General features: G+C 45.6%; 1 protein-coding gene across 1 annotated transcript in view; it reads left to right on the top strand.

Moving 5' to 3' along the window:
* Positions 1 to 17,360, top strand: part of LOC134988793 (transient receptor potential cation channel subfamily M member 2-like) — a 734,670-nt gene that overhangs the window by 545,717 nt on the left and 171,593 nt on the right. The window contains exon 26 of the mRNA XM_063950575.1: positions 14,875 to 14,956. Within this exon, the coding sequence (XP_063806645.1) occupies positions 14,875 to 14,956 (82 nt within the window). The remainder of the gene's footprint in view (positions 1 to 14,874; positions 14,957 to 17,360) is intronic.

The raw sequence follows: 17,360 nt of genomic DNA on the forward strand, positions 1-17,360 counted from the left end.
CTGTATATCTGTGTGCATGTCTGAGACTGTATATCTGTGTGCATGTCTGAGACTGTATATCTGTGTGCATGTCTGAGACTGTATATGTGTGTGTGCATGTCTGAGACTGTATATCTGTGTGCATGTCTGAGACTGTATATGTGTGTGCATGTCTGAGACTGTATATCTGTGTGCATGTCTGAGACTGTATATGTGTGTGCATGTCTCAGACTGTATATATGTGTGCATGTCTGAGACTGTATATCTGTGTGCATGTCTGAGACTGTATATCTGTGTGCATGTCTGAGACTGTATATGTGTGTGTGCATGTCTGAGACTGTATATCTGTGTGCATTTCTGAGACTGTATATCTGTGTGCATGTCTGAGACTGTATATGTGTGTGCATGTCTGAGACTGTATATGTGTGTGCATGTCTGAGACTGTATCTGTGTGCATGTCTGAGACTATATATGTGTTTGCATGTCTGAGACTGTATATGTGTTTGCATGTCTGAGTCTGTATATGTGTGTGCATGTCTGAGACTGTATATCTGTGTGCATGTCTGAGACTGTATATCTGTATGCATGTCTAAACTGTATATGTGTGTGCATTTCTGAGACTGTATATCTGTGTGCATGTCTGAGACTGTATATCTGTGTGCATGTCTGAGACTGTATATGTGTGTGCATGTCTGAGACTGTATATGTGTGTGCATGTCTGAGACTGTATATGTGTGTGCATGTCTGAGACTGTATATGTGTGTGCATGTCTGAGACTGTATATGTGTGTGCATGTCTGAGACTGTATATGTGTGTGCATGTCTGAGACTGTATATCTGTGTGCATGTCTGAGACTGTATATCTGTGTGCATGTCTGAGACTGAATATGTGTGTGTGCATGTCTGAGACTGTATATGTGTGTGCATGTCTCAGACTGTATATGGGTGTGCATGTCTGAGACTGTATATGTGTGTGCATGTCTCAGACTGTATATGTGTGTGCATGTCTGAGACTGTATATGTGTGTGCATGTCTGAGACTGTATGTGTGTGTGTGTGTGTGTGTGTGTGTGTGTGTGTGTGTGTGTGTGTGTGTGTGTGTGTGTGTGTGTGTGTGCATGTCTGAGACTGTATATCTGTGTGTGCATGTCTGAGACTGTATATCTGTGTGTGCATGTCTGAGACTGTGTATGTATGTGCATGTCTGACACTGTATATGTGTGTGCATTTTTGAGACTGTATATGTGGGTGCATGTCTGAGACTGTATATCTGTGTGCATGTCTGAGACTGAAACATAGAAACATAGAATTTGTCGGCAGATAAGAACCACTTGGCCCATCTAGTCTGCCCCTTTTTTTTTTTTTTATCTCTAACCTTAATTGATCCTTATTTCTTTGCAAGGACATCCTTATGTCTATCCCATGCATGTTTAAATTGCTCTACTGTCTTAGCCTCTACCACCTCTGTATATGTGTGTGCATGTCTGAGACTGTATATGTGTGTGCATGTCTGAGACTGTATATGTGTGTGCATGTCTGAGACTGTATATCTGTGTGCATGTCTGAGACTGTATATCTGTGTGCATGTCTGAGACTGTATATCTGTGTGCATGTCTGAGACTGTATATGTGTGTGTGCATGTCTGAGACTGTATATGTGTGTGCATGTCTGAGACTGTATATCTTTGTGCATGTCTGAGACTGTATATCTGTGTGCATGTCTGAGACTGTATATGTGTGTGTGCATGTCTGAGACTGTATATGTGTGTGCATGTCTGAGACTGTATATCTGTGTGCATGTCTGAGACTGTGTATCTGTGTGCATGTCTGAGACTGTGTATCTGTGTGCATGTCTGAGACTGTTTATGTGTGTGCATGTCTGAGACTGTATATGTGTGTGCATGTCTGAGACTGTATATGTTTGTGCATGTCTGAGACTGTATATCTGTGTGCATATCTGAGTCTGTATATGTGTTTGCATGTCTGAGTCTGTATATGTGTGTGCATGTCTGAGACTGTATATCTGTGTGCATGTCTGAGACTGTATATCTGTATGCATATCTGAGACTGTAAATGTGTGTGCATGTTTGAGACTGTGTATGTGTGTGCATGTCTGAGACTGTGTATCTGTGTGCATGTCTGAGACTGTATATGTGTGTGCATGTCTGAGACTGTATATGTGTGTGCATGTCTGAGACTGTATATCTGTGTGCATTTCTGAGACTGTATATGTGTGTGCATGTCTGAGACTATATCTGTGTGCATGTCTGAGACTGTATATGTGTGTGCATTTCTGAGACTGTATATGTGTGTGCATGTCTGAGACTGTATATCTGTGTGCATGTCTGAGACTGTATATCTGTGTGCATGTCTGAGACTGTATATGTGTGTGCATGTCTGAGACTGTATATGTGTGTGCATGTCTGAGACTGTGTATCTGTGTGCATGTCTGAGACTGTATATCTGTGTGCATGTCTGAGACTGTGTATCTGTGTGCATGTCTGAGACTATATATGTATGTGCATGTCTGAGACTGTATATGTGTGTGCATGTCTGAGACTGTATATCTGTGTGCATTTCTGAGACTGTATATGTGTGTGCATGTCTGAGACTATATGTGTGTGCATGTCTGAGACTGTATATGTGTGTGCATGTCTGAGACTGTATATGTGTGTGCATGTCTGAGACTGTATATGTGTGTGCATGTCTGAGACTGTATATGTGTGTGCATTTCTGAGACTGTATATGTGTGTGCATGAATGAGACTGTATATCTGTGTGCATGTCTGAGACTGTATATCTGTGTGCATGTTTGAGACTGTATACAGAGTATGGCAGAACTTGTTTAGTCAAAATTAGAAAAAAAAACTGTTGATGATAATGTTTACACAGATACAGTATACAATACAAATGTGTCCTTTGCGGGAATCGAACCCTAGCTCATGGGCATGGCAACCATCGGTGATACCACTATGCCAAGCTGTGTAGAACTCTGACCTGTGCTTTCCTCTGTGTGCATTGGAGAAACTGAGCCAATCTACAGATGTGTCCTCTTAAACCTTTGCTGCAGTCACTCTAACCAGCCCTTGAAGTCAAACCATGCTGCGGCGGGACACAGTAGCGCCAATCGTCTCTTTTTTTTCCTGAAAAACACTGTAACGTTTCATTTCAGATGTAGATAGAGCCACTATTACACACAGAATATATGCATGCTGCAGATCATTTTAACCACTTAACTGACAATTTCCCCCCAAAAAAACTACTCAGAAATTGTATGTTTTTTTTATTAGTGAATTAGGTGATGAACATGAATTTAACCTTGTCCAAAATTATTTTGGTTAAAAAAAAATAAAAAAAAAATATATATATATATATATTATTTTTTTTAAAACATTTTCTCAAACATTGGAACATCGGTCGGGAAGATTGGTAACACTGGCACATCGGTAACTTCGCAACAATCGCAACTTTTCTTTTTACCCCCAAGACAACTACCAGGTACACAGGGGGGTTTGGGGGTGGTTTGGGGGGGGGGGGGTTACTTTACTTTCCCAGCGACTGCCATTGTCTGCAGCCGCTGGGTGGGGGTCCTGTCGTGCTGGCCAATCAGCAGTGATCGGCAACACTGAGGGGAGGGTGCGGGGAGGTAGAGAGACCTTCCGGTCCCTCTGAGAGCAGCAATGGAGGGAAGTTTCTCTTCCCACCAGCTGAAAACACTGTTTATATGACTAGTCGCATCCTGTTCCCTAGTTAGTAGTTTCTTACTGAGGTAGAGAACTGGTTTCTCCTCCCCACCTTCCTCCTGAAAAAACACTGCACCGAGGCCTATTTCTGAAGCATCCATCTGCAGGATGAACCTTTTACCCGAAGTCTGGGCTATCAACACTGATGCTTTACACGGGGCACTTTTTAAGTCCTTCCAAGCCTCATTTACCTGGAACGTCCACACAAGCTTGTCTGGACTTTGGTTTTTCAAGCAATCAGTGAGCAGAGCTGCTCTGGTGGCAAAGTTCGGGACAAACTTTCGGTAATATCCCACCAGGCCTTAGAAGGCCCTGAGTTGGATCTTCCTCTCAGACCTTGGCCAGGCAGCAAACGTCTCCACCTTATTGACGTGAGGTTTGATTTGGCCCCAGCCCACCACGTACCCCAAGTACTTAGCCTCCGACATACTGTACCTATCACACACTTCTCTGGATTGGCCGTGAAGCCGTGGAAGCGCAGAGTTTTTAATACGGGTTCCACTTTGGCCAGATGAGACTCCCAGTCATCGCTGACGATAACAATGTCATCTAGGTATGCGGCTGTGTACTTTCGGTGGGGCCGGAGGAACTTATTCATAGATCGCTGGAATGTGGCCAGGGCCCCGTGAAGACCAAATGGCAAAACTCGGTACTGAAATAGGCCATCTGGGGTGGAAAAGGCCGTTTTCACCTTGGCAACCTCGATGAGGGGAATCTGCCAATAGCCTTTGGTAAGGTCAATAATGGTCAAGTATTGGCTTTGGGCCAGTTGCTTGATCATCTCATCAACGTATGGCATGGGACAGGCATCAAATTTAGATACCTGGTTTTATCTGCGGAAGTTGTTGCAAAACCGCAGTGCTCCTCTTCAATAACCCCCAGGCGTAACATCCTCCACTTCCTTGTGTACTGCATCACTCTTCACCTCGGGTATCTGGTACGGCCACAGATTGACCACTTCCCCTGGAGGAGTAACAATGTCGTGCTCAGTGATCTTAGTCCTCCCTGGAATCATCAAAAAGACATCTAAATTTCTCCTGACCATGTCTTGAGCTTGACGCGTCTTGACCTCGTCGAGAAATCTGTCATTCGGGACTGTACATGAATCTTACCCACTCTTGCAGTTGCTGTCTCTGAGCTTTCCTTCCAAGGCTTCAGCATATTTACTGTATACGATAGATCTGTGTAAGCTTCCACTTTCCAGGTTGGCTCACACAATAAGTCACTTGCCCCACAGCTTCGAGCACTGTATATGGCCCTTGCCAATGGGCATACAGGTTGCCCTCCACTGTGGGTACCATTACCAAGACCTTGTCCCCTGGGTTAAAACTCCATTTCTCAGCCTGGACGTCATAATGACGTTTCTGTCTAGACTGGGCCTGAGTCATATGGTCCCTGACTAATGGTGCTATCTGCTGGAACCGCCCGTAGAGCTGGTGGACGAACTGTACTACATTTGGCTCCAGGTAAGTTTATTGTTCCCACCCCTCCTTTAGGAGGTCCAGGATTCCCTGGTGTTGTCTGCTGTACAACAGCTCAAAGGGGCTGAAGCCAGTAGAGGACTGGAGAACCTCTCGGATGGCGATCATCAGAAAAGGTAAGAGCTGGTCCCAATCCCTTTTGTCCTGGGCAAGTGCCCTCCTGAGCACCTGCTTGAGTGTGTGGTTAAAACGCTCCACCAAGCCATCGGTCTGGGGATGATATACTGATGTGCGAATCTTTTTAAACCCCAGCATCTGATATAAATCGCTCATCAGCCAAGACATAAAGGTGGTCCCCTGGCGGGAGAAGATCAGCAATAGGTCTTTGGCAATGGTTGCTGTCTTCATATTCCGTAAAGGATGGCTTTAGGGTATCGTGTGGCATAATCAAGGAGGACTAAAATATACTTGTGTCCACTTGCTGATTTTTCCACCAGCCCCACAATATCCATCCCAATCCTTTCAAAGGGAACGGAGATTACCAGAAGAGGTATGAGGGAAGCTCTATACTGGGGCTTTGGTGCAGTATGCTGGCAGATGGGACACTCCTGGCAGTACTTTGCTACCAATGCCCAGATTCACGGCCACCAAAATCGCTGCTTTACCCTCTGCAGAGTTTTATCCTCCTCCAAATGTCCTCCCCACAACTGTGAATGGGCAGCTTCCAGGACCAGTGGCTGATGGACCCATGGCACTATAAGCTGCTCAACTTTCTTACCCCATTCCTTGACAACCCGATATAGTAAACCCTTTTCAACTATGACATAAGGGTTGCCCCCTGTGGGTATGGATGAATACATTTTCCCATTATAAATACAAATGTTCTGGAAAGCATTCGTGAGGTTCGGGGTCTTCTCGCTGGTCTCGTCTGAAATCCTGAAGCGACATGACAGTTCTTAATGTCCTTTCGTCACTCGCCTCCTCTGGGTTACTCGTCCTTCGAACCACAGAGATGGGAGAGGAAGGCAGTTCCTCGAGTTGAAATGCCAGCAGTTCCAACAGGCCAGGGAAATAATGCCCCAGGATCAAAGGATAGGGCGAGCACGGGGCGACGGCTGCTACCAGCTGGATTGTCCGCCCCTGATGTTCCACTGGAAACCGCACTCTGGGGTACTTGCGAGTGGCACCATGGACGCAGGTCACCTCAATCGCAGGTAAGACCTGGTCAATGCCTTCAGGGACCAACCCACAGAGATAATTGACAACTCACTCCCGTTATCAACAAGCACCTGGATTGGACGTGCTGCGATCTGGAGGGCACCTGGAACCGGGAGGGCACTGATGAACCGTGGCTTCCGACACAGCTGTAGGTTGGTTGCCCCGATTTCCCTGCTCTGCACTCCATAGGCTCAGGCTGTTTGGTACAGTCCTTTCGGATGTGGCCCTCCACACTCATAGCAGACACCCGGATTGGTCCGATCCCCAGTTTCCGGAGGTATACAGGTCCGGGGTCTTGGAACTAGTCGAGACTCTCAGTCTAAGGGCCAAGCCATTTTCCCCAGGGTAGCATATCTCTCCATTGCGGTGGCTAGGTCATCCATATTTTGGAGGTCAGCCTGGAGAAACCACCTCTGCATGCCTCTGTCTAAGACCCGCACACATTGGTCTATGGCTTTGGTCTCCACCACTTGGGTGGCCATATTCCTCTCCGGCTGAAGCCAAGACCTTGCCATCTTTAGAAATTCAGGCAGCTGGATTTGAGAATTCTCTGTCATGGTCCTATGCCAGTCCTGGAACTGTTGGGCTTTCCAGGTCTTGGTTACGCCGATGCAACCCAATATGGCAGCTTTAAGCTGCGAATAGGTGGATGCCTGGTCCGCCAGGAGGTCATGGTATGTTTTTTGGGGATCCCCCGTCTAATATGAGGCCACCTTATTCACCCAGCTATCCTCTGGCCATCCCAGGTGTGCAGCCACACACTTAAAGGTCCCCAGGTAGGCTTCTACATCATCTGAGGGACAAATCTTTTGCAATGGCCTAGGCTCCTGGTGATACTGTCACAGGAGACCCAGTTCATCACGAATCAGGTGCAGGGTTTCCTGCTGAGCCTGTACTTGTGTTTGGACAAGCTGTATCTGGGATTGTTGCCCCGCAGCCACATTAGTTAGAGCCCTTACAAACTCCTCCATGGTAGACATGATGGATGCACGATATATGCGTCCCTTAACATACACCACCAAAGCACAATACAACAAAACAGAATCCCCCCCACCTTTGACACACACACACCGTGGCTGGTTACTAATCTAACCAGAGGAAGTTTGCAGTGTCTGTGGAGACTGTCACGGCTCCAGCGGCTCCTCCATCCGCTGGGTATCCACTGCTCTTAGTTCATCTGACAGAGGGTCCCTGTTTGGGCGCCACTTGTAAGAAAGCGACCTTCCACCAGACAAGACACTGACACGGTTGTAGGGAAAAAGCAGTCTGTTCACTTTCACAGCACAGTAAACAGGTCTTTAACATGGCAAGTTTACAAGGTGACTTAACCAGGCACTGGTTAACAAACAGCATGTATCTTAGTCTCCCTGTCTCTAACACACTGGCCCGCCCTCTATCGCCTGGCCACTTGTTGGTATCAGGAGTCCTGAGCTCTTGCCTAAATGAGCTTTATAAAAGTGTGGCACAGCTGTGCCTAATTGCTGGGAGCACTTGCTCCAAAACCTGGACCGGACCTGCATCGATGAGAGCCCACCCACTCTCTCTCTCCCATCCAAACCCCAGGGAACCAAAACCATCCGTGCTAATGCTGAATGACAACTTGCTGTGTCCCATCACCTCCCTGGGTTTCCTCTTGGTCCGGTCCCAAACCCAGGTCGCTTTGGCCCGAACTGTTGTGCCCTGTCCTGCAAACACCCCGGGTGGCATCCGGACTGGACTGCCACACTGTGTAAAGATTAGCATCCACAGTTTTTTCCTAATTTTCCTAAAACAAGTTTTGTCATACTTTGTATGCATAATCAGACATACACACAGATATACAGTCAAAATTTATAATAAAAAAACTGCATGTGCTACCTATTACACAAATATGCAAGTTTAACTTTTCAAATTGCGACAGTGTTATCTTTATGAGACTGAGTTTACTATACTTCTTCCTGGGCCTCACCAATTATTTAATAGGCAGCCTTCCCCGCCACTAATCCCACCTCCTGTGACACTCGTAATTTCACAGACTGGGTGCACTACTTAGTAAATTAGAAACACAACACGGCTGGTACACTACTGTATAGAAATGAATGGTTCAGGCTGCCATTTACTAAGCAGTACCACCAATCCATGAAATCACAGGTCTCACGGGGAAGGCTGCCTAATAAAGCAATGGGGAGGCCTAGGAAGAAGTACAGTAAACTCAGTCTCATAAAGATAAGACTCTCGTAACTTGTATATTTGTGTAATAAGTAGCACCTGCAGTTTTTCTATAATGTTGACTGTATACAGGCTCAGACATGCACACAGATATACAAAGTATGACAGGACTTATAATGTCAAAATTAGAAGAAAAAAAACTGTGGATGCTAAAGTGTACACAGATATACAACACAAGTGTGTCCTTTGTAGGAACTGAACCCTAGCTCACGGACATGGTAACTAGATGTGATACCACTACGGCAAGGGACATATGGAGACAGGTGACTGACAGCTGCAGTGACAGTGATGTTGCTCAATGACATTTTTTTATAGTGCTGTGTGTCCCAACTCTATCGCTGATTCTTTTTTCTTTTTGGGAGCTGTGTAGAACTCTGACCTGTGCTTTTCTCTGTGTGCATTGGAGACGCTGAGACAATCTACAGTTGTGTCCTCTTACACCCTTGCTGCATTCATGCTAAACAGCCCTTGAAGTCACACCATGTCATGGCAGGACACAGTAGCGCTGATTGTCTTTGCATTTTTCCTGCATCTTAGATGCAAAGTAATGTAATAGGATGCACAAGCAGCTTCTGCTGAGTAAAATGATATGCAGCATGCCTATATTCTGTGTGTGACTGCAACTGTATTTCCATACAATATGCTCTGCTACAGTGTTTTCCTGGAAATCATGGTAACGTTTCATTTTGGATACAGATTCATCCGCTATTACACGCAGAATGGTGAAGTGCATGGTAACCATCGGCGATACACATACACAGCCACAGATATGTACTGCAAAGTAGTTATTGCGCTATAGTGTATTTCAATGATAAAAATCATAAACCGATGTGGCTTAACAAAAAGATAAAGGAACTTATGGGCAAGAAAAGGCGAGCTTTTAAAAAATACAAATCTGACGGGGAAGCAGAGTCATTTCAGCACTATAAGGAATGTAACAAAATTTGCAAAAAGGAAATAAGAGCGGCTAAAGTAGAAACTGAAAAACTAGTAGCAAAGGAAAGCAAAGCAAATCCCAAAAAATTCTTTAAATACATTAATAGCAAGAGATTAAAAAAGGAGAGTATAGGCCCTTTGAAAGACAAGTTGGGAGTCTTAAGCAAAAATGATAATGACATAGCGGACACACTAAATGAGTTTTTTTCAACAGTATTCACTAGAGAGGACCCAATTCAGGGACTGACACACAATCTCAATAATGAGAATATCCCATGATAGGTACTTATTTAAGCGAGGAAGTAGTCTGTGACCGATTAAAACATTTAAAGATTAATAAATCACCGGGTCCCAATGGAATTCATCCAAGGGTTCTAATGGAGCTTCACTCTGAACTGGCAAAACCGCTATCTTTGATCTTTAAGGATTCAGTTATATCAGGTATGGTTCCCAAAGACTGGCGTACAGCGGAAGTAGTGCCTATATTCAAAAAGGGAAGTAAAGCTGAACCAGGTAATTACAGACCAGTTAGTCTTACATCTATAGTGGGGAAAGTATTGGAAGGTGTTCTAAGAGATAGTATTCAGAAGTTCCTTGAAACCAATAAGGTCATTAAAAGGAATCAACATGGGTTTATGAAGGACAGATCCTGTCAAACCAACTTACTTGGCTTTTATGAAACAGTAAGCGCAAACCTAGATCAGGGTAAAGACGTGGATGTAATCTTTTTAGACTTTGCCAAAGCGTTCGATACTGTACCACACATGAGACTTATCTACAAGCTACAAGAATCAGGGCTAGGAAGCACAATATGCACTTGGGTCAAAAACTGGTAAGATAATAGGGAGCAGCGCGTTGTGGTTAATGGATCTTTTTCAACTTGGACTGAAGTGCTAAGTGGTGTGCCGCAAGGCTCAGTATTAGGACCGCTATTGTTCAATATTTTCATTAACGACCTAACAGAAGGTCTAGAGAGCATGGTGTCAATTTTTGCAGATGATACCAAATTGTGTAATGCTATAAATACAGAGGAGGATGCCAAGTCTCTTCAGAACGACTTAGTTAAATTAGAAGCATGGGCAGCCAAATGGAGAATGCGCTTCAATACAGACAAGTGTAAGGTAATGCACTGTGGTAACAAGAACAAAAATTACACCTACCTACTAAATGGGGTAAAATTAGGGGATTCTGTACTGGAAAAGGACTTAGGTGTCCTCATAGATAGCAAGCTAAGCAGTAGTACCCAAAGTAGGACTGCAGCAAAGAAGGCTAATAAGATATTAGCATGCATAAAACGGGGTATTGATGCTAGGGACGAGAGTATTATACTCCCGTTATATAAATCACTAGTGAGGCCACACCTTGAATACTGTGTACAATTCTGGGCACCGTACTACAAAAAGGATATCCTGGAGCTTGAAAAGGTACAGAGGAGGGCGACCAAACTAATTAAGGGCATGGAGATGATGGAATACAAGGAAAGGCTTGAAAGACTAGGCATGTTTACATTGGAAAAGCGGAGACTAAGAGGGGATATGATCAACATCTACAAATATATAAGGGGACAATACACAGAGCTTGCGCGGGAACTGTTTTTGGTTAGATCAACACAGAGGACTCGTGGACACTCGCTCAGGTTAGAGGAGAGGAGATTCCGCACAATACGGCGTAAAGGCTTTTTCACGGTAAGGACAATACGTGTTTGGAAATCCCTGCCCGAGGGAGTTGTAATGGCGGAATCTGTCAACACCTTTAAGAATGGGTTAGATAAATTCCTAATGGATAAGGATATCCAGGGGTATGGTGCATAGTCATGCATTATAGTTACTATAAATAGGGATAAAATGCAACGGCTGACAGCAGCATCAGTCAGAAATTTTAGTCAAATCATCATGCATAGGAGACCACAAATAGGTTGAACTCGATGGACAATTGTCTTTTTTCAACCTCAGATACTATGTTACTATGTTACTATGTTTACCTCACTCATGCGCAATGGTGATTTTCAAAAGCGACATCTGGTGGATGATCGCTGGTATTACACTCACTGGTAACGCCATATGCCACACTAAGCTCTATGTGCCACCCTGTGACCAGGCACACTGCGACTCCGTGATCGGGACAAACGCCATAGATGGTATAGATGAGTGAGGCGCCATATGTACTTTGTTTAACCCAGAGAAAAAGGATTATTTATATCTCTGAATATGGTACTCTATGATAAGCACTAATATATATGTATATATATTTGTATATCCCTCTCTGGGCAATGAATAAGTACCCATCGCCTATAGATTGGCTTCTCTCCTTAGTGTAATAGTCATACAATGGCACCTCCCATTCATCTAACAGTCACTCATACAATGGCTCCTCCCCTTAGTGTGAAAGTCGATCATACAATGGCTCCTCCCCTTAGTGTGACAGTAACTCATACAATAGCTCCTCTCCTTAGTGTAACATATAATGGATCCTCCACTTAGTGTGAAAGTCGCTCATACAGTGGCTCCTCACCTTAGTGTGACAGTCGCTCTTACACTGGCTCCTCCCATTAGTGTGACAGTCACTCATACAATAGCTCCTCCCCTCAGAGTGACAGGAACTCATACAATGGCTCCTCCCCTTAGTGTGACAGACGCTCATTCAATGGCTCCTCCCCTTAGTGTGACAGTCGCTCATACAATGGCTCCTCATATTATTTTAATCAGCAAATAAGATGCATTTTAATGGAAAAAGTCACGTGTAAAGATGGTCAGCGCTACTGAGTCATGCCACAGCATGGCGTGACCAAAAGGGCCGTTTAATGTGCAGGGAGCCTGGATGTAAGTGGACACATCTGTAATGACCTTCTAAATTATGATAAAGATAAAATCTAACATTAAAAAAACGAAAAAAGAAAAAAATATTTAATCACGCAGCTGGAAACCTGCTGTCATATTGCCAACGCTGTCTGCTAACTGCACCAGAGACGCCACAGTGCTGCTCATCCCAGGAGTTTTACTCACCAGGTGACCACATGGGTGTCTGCTGGGACTGGTTCATCTAGCCGGGGCACCTGTCTGCCTGTGAGAGGGGCCACAGTGCTGCACTGGAGTTATACTCACCGGGGGACCACATGGATGTCTGTCGGGCCTGGGACTGGTTCATCTAGCCGGGGCACCTGTCTACCTGTGAGAGGGCCCGCAGTGCTGCACTGGAGTTATACTCACCGGGGACCACATGGATGTCTGTCGGGCCTGGGCCTGGTTCATCTAGCCGGAGCACCTGCCTACCTGTGAGAGGGGCCGCAGTGCTGCACTGGAGTTATACTCACCGGGTGACCACATGGGTGTCTGCTGGGACTGGTTCATCTAGCCGGGGCACCTACCTACCTGTGAGAGGGCCCGCAGTGCTGCACAGCCCAGGAGTTCTACTCACCAGGGGACCACATGGGTGTCTGCTGGACCTGAGACTGGTTTATCTAGCTGGGGTACCTGCTCCTTATCCTAACTCTAATACATCGCCACGTAACCCCAACTCTCCCTCCACCACCTAACCTGCCCCCATGCAGTCTTACCACAAATATCCCACCTGCCGCCTAACCCTAACCTACCCACATGCAGCCTAACCCCCAACTCTGCCATCTAACTTACCCCGCACCACCTAACCTCCCTCCATGCAGCTTAACCCTAACTCTCCCACCTAACCCTAATTTACACCCCCACCACCTAACCTCCCTCCATGCAGCCTAACTCACCCCCCTCCACCTAACCTCCATCCATGCAGCCTAACTCTCCAACGTGCCACCAACCTTTACCTCCCCCCATGCAGCCTCCCCCTAACTCTGCCACCTGCCACCTAACCCTAACCTACCTCCATGCACACTAACCCCCAACTCTCCCACCTGTCACCAAATCTTACCCTATGCATCCTATCCCTAACTCTCCCACCTGCCGCCTAGCCCTAACCTACCTCCATGCTGCCTAACCCCCAACTTTCCCACTTGCCACCTAACCCTAACTTATCCCGCACCACCTAACCTCCCTCCATGCAGCCTAACTCTCCCACCTGCCACCTAACCCTAATTTATCCCCCATACAGCCTTACCTCCCCCCATGCAGCCTAACCCTAACTCTCCCACCTGCCACCTAACCATAATTTACCCCCCACCACCTAATCTCCATCCATGCAACCTAACTCTCCCACCTGCCACCTAACCCTAATTTACCCCCCATGCAGCCTAACCTCCCTCCATGCAGCCTAACCCTAACTCTCCCACCTGCCACCTAACCCTAACCTACCTCCATGCACACAATCCCCCATCTCTCCCACCTGTCACCTAACCTTCCCCTATGCATCCTAACCCTAACTCTCCAACCTGCCACCTAACCCTAACCTACCCCAATGAAGCCGAACTCTAACTCTCCCACCTGCCACCTAACCCTAACCTACCCCAATGAAGCCTAACTCTAACTCTCCCACCTGCCACCTAACCCTAACCTACCTCCATGCACACTATCCCCCATCTCTCCCACCTGTCACCTAACCTTCCCCTATGCATCCTAACCCTAACTCTCCAACCTGCCACCTAACCCTAACCTGCCCCTAACCCTAACCTACCCCCATGCCACCTAACTCCCAACACTCCCAACTGCAACCTAACCCTAACCTACCCCCATGCAGCCTAACCCTAACTTTCCCACCTGCCACCTAACCCTAACCACCGGCACTCTGAAACAGTCGCTATGTCACATTTCAGAGGCCGACATAGTAAACCCATTGACCATTTCAGGATGTTGACATAGTGCATGAGACAGTTTGAACAGTGTCAACATTCTGATGTCTATATTGTGGTGTCAACCGTCTGAACTTTGACATGGTCACGGTCCACCATTCCAGCAGATACCACTGAGACTTTCTCCAGCCTGTCCTCATACAGTGATAAATAAAACATGCCATCTGAATGCCAGGGGCGGGGGTGCCCAGCTAAGGACAATCCTGTACTTTCTGTTCTGTGTTTTTCCCAAAGGAATTTAGACTGTAAGCTCTAAAGGTAAAAGGTGTGAGTGACTCAGTGATCTGTGTACTACGCTGTAGAATATGGTGGTGCTTCCCATATTACTAGCGTCGTTATACTCTGGTGATTTCAGGAGTCATACAGTAGTTCCACCTGTGTCAGGGGTTGGTATATTATCTCGTCAGTCTGTCTGTGGCAACATCTTTATCAGGCGGTGACATTTATGATGTCAGTATTTTAACCATGTCAACATCATAATTGGCGATAGAATGAAATGACATTGTCATCATCAGCTTTATGACTGCATTCCCTTTCAGGACGTGACAGGTGGTATATCCCTGTCTAACTGCCTAATAATGACCCCCCCTTCTCTGTGACAGATGGATCAGTCCACGCAGTACCTCAGCTGGATCATTTCTGCACTGACAGAGAACGGTTACAGCAGCAAAACTCGCATTTTAGGTAAGAGACAGACATTGTATATTGCACCTGATTCATGTTTCTAAGTAAAGCAAAATAGCAAGACACTGGGCAAAACCATGCTGCACTGCAGGCAGGGGAGATATTACATGTGCAGTGCAGGTAGGGCAGATGTAACATGTGCAGTGCAGGTGGGGCAGATGTAACATGTGCAGAGAGTTAGATTTGGGTGGGGTGTGTTCAAACTGAAATCTAAATTGCAGTGTGTGATGTTAGTGTATTAGAATGCTTAATATTTGTAGACACTCCCATACTAATATGTGTAAGCCTGAATCTTCAGTGATGGTCCCTGGGACCAGAGGGATGCTGGGAAGTGGGTGGTCCAGTATGCAGTGTGCCTGCAGTTGGTGATGGAATAAACAGCACATCAGTTAACTCACATGTCTGTGTGTCCTTATGACTGGATTTACAAACATATGAACAAAACATGGTGTCAGAAGAAGTTTAACTTGGACTGCTAGTGCTCTCAGAGTGTGAAAGAATCTTGCAGCAGTCTGTAAGGCTGTGATACTCAGTGTCTGCAAAGCCTGCCGTGTGCTCCTATCTTCAAACAGTGAGTAACCATGGATAAACTAGCTCCTCCAACCGGCATGCTGATGTCTGGTAACTTTTTTGAAAACTGGAAAAGATTTAAGCAAAGGTTTAATATATATATTGCTGCATGTGGAGCTGATACACAGGCTGACAAAACTAAGGCATCCATTTTCCTCCATGTGATAGGAGAGGATGTGCTGGACATTTATAATAGTTTTCAGTTTGCTGAGGGGCAGAATATGGTGCTGTCTTCTATAATGCAAAAGTTTGAAGATTACTTTGTGCCAAGGAAAAATGTGACATATGAAAGATATAAGTTTTTCACATGTGATCAGAAGTCTGGAGATGGATTTGATCAGTATGTTACAGAGCTGCAATCACTCAGTAAAACCTGTGAGTTTGGTGATTTAAAGGATTCACTGATTAGAGATCGTATTGTCTGTGGAATACCTGATAATGGACTCAGAGAGAGACTTCTGAGAGAGCAAGACCTAACACTAGAAAAGGCAGTGACTATGTGTAGATCTGCAGAAATAACTAGATTTCAAGCCAAAAAGTTACACAAGGACGCTGATGCTGCTGTATATGTAGTGCAGAAAACAGAGCAAAGCAAACCTCCATTCTCAAGAATGAAGCAGTCTAAGCCACAGTATAATAAGGAAATGTGTAGTAGATGTGGAAATGCTCACAATCCTAACATGTGCCCACCTTATGGTAAAACCTGCATGAAATGTGGTAGACTAAATCACTTTGCCAAATGCTGTAAAATGAACAGTGAAACAACCAACGTGCATGCTGTTAAACAAACAGAGGAATTCTTTGTGAATTGCATTGAACTTTGCAGTGCAGATAAGAAAGAATGGATTGTCCCTTTAACTGTGAACGAGTTGGTCATTCCCTTTTAGCTTGATACTGGAGTGCAGGTGAATTTAATATAATTTCAAGACTATAAGACTTTTAGAGTAAAACCTAAATTCATCTAGCCAAAGTGAAAGTTACAGGGTACACTGGGGAGGAAATTCCTGTGAAAGGTACATGCTTAGTGACACTGAAATGTAAGGGACAACAGTTTAAAACATCTCTACTGATTGTGGATAAAAATGTGCAACCGATTCTAGGATTAAGTTCCTGTGAGAAACTAAGCTTGCTAAATAAAGTTTTTATGGTGACATCACAAGTAGAAGATGACTGCAAATCGATGTTTACAGAATATAGAGACTTGTTTGAAGGTCTAGGTTGTTTGCCTGGAGGGCATAAAATAAATATAGACACACAAGATTCTTCAGTGATACACCCCTGTAGAAAAGTTCTGTTTGCGCTGAGAGAATAACTGAAACAAGAGTTAAATCGCATGGAAGCCTTGGGTGTGATACAGAAATTTGATGAGCCTACTGACTGGGTAAGCTCCTTAGTAATTGTTGAAAAGAAAAATGGACAACTCAGAATATGTCTAGACCCCAGAGATTTAAACAAAGTGTCACGAACCTCGGGCAGCGGCGACCGCGCTTGTCCCTGCGGGTGGCCTGGTCTGCCCGGCGCCTCTCTTCCCCTGTCAGTCTCCGGCTTCAGCGGCGGGTCGGCGCTGCTCTCCGGCGGCTTCCCGGAAGCAAGGGCGCCGCCATCACAAGCAAGGGCAAGGAGGCGGAGCAGGTCTGACGTCACCTGCCTGCTCCGCCAATCAGGCTAGGGCGGGGAATTTAAAATCAGATACCAGGCAGAGATCCGATGCCTGAGTATCTTCGTTTCTCCTGTGGAAGCTATGATCCAGAGCTCCCTCGTCCCTGCAAGCATCCTGTGCTTCCAAGCATCCTGTCCCTGCAAGCATCCTGTGCTTCCAAGCATCCTGTCCCTG

This window comes from Pseudophryne corroboree, chromosome 2 (assembly GCF_028390025.1).
Source record: "Pseudophryne corroboree isolate aPseCor3 chromosome 2, aPseCor3.hap2, whole genome shotgun sequence".
In the NCBI taxonomy this organism is placed as follows: Eukaryota; Metazoa; Chordata; class Amphibia; order Anura; family Myobatrachidae; genus Pseudophryne; species Pseudophryne corroboree.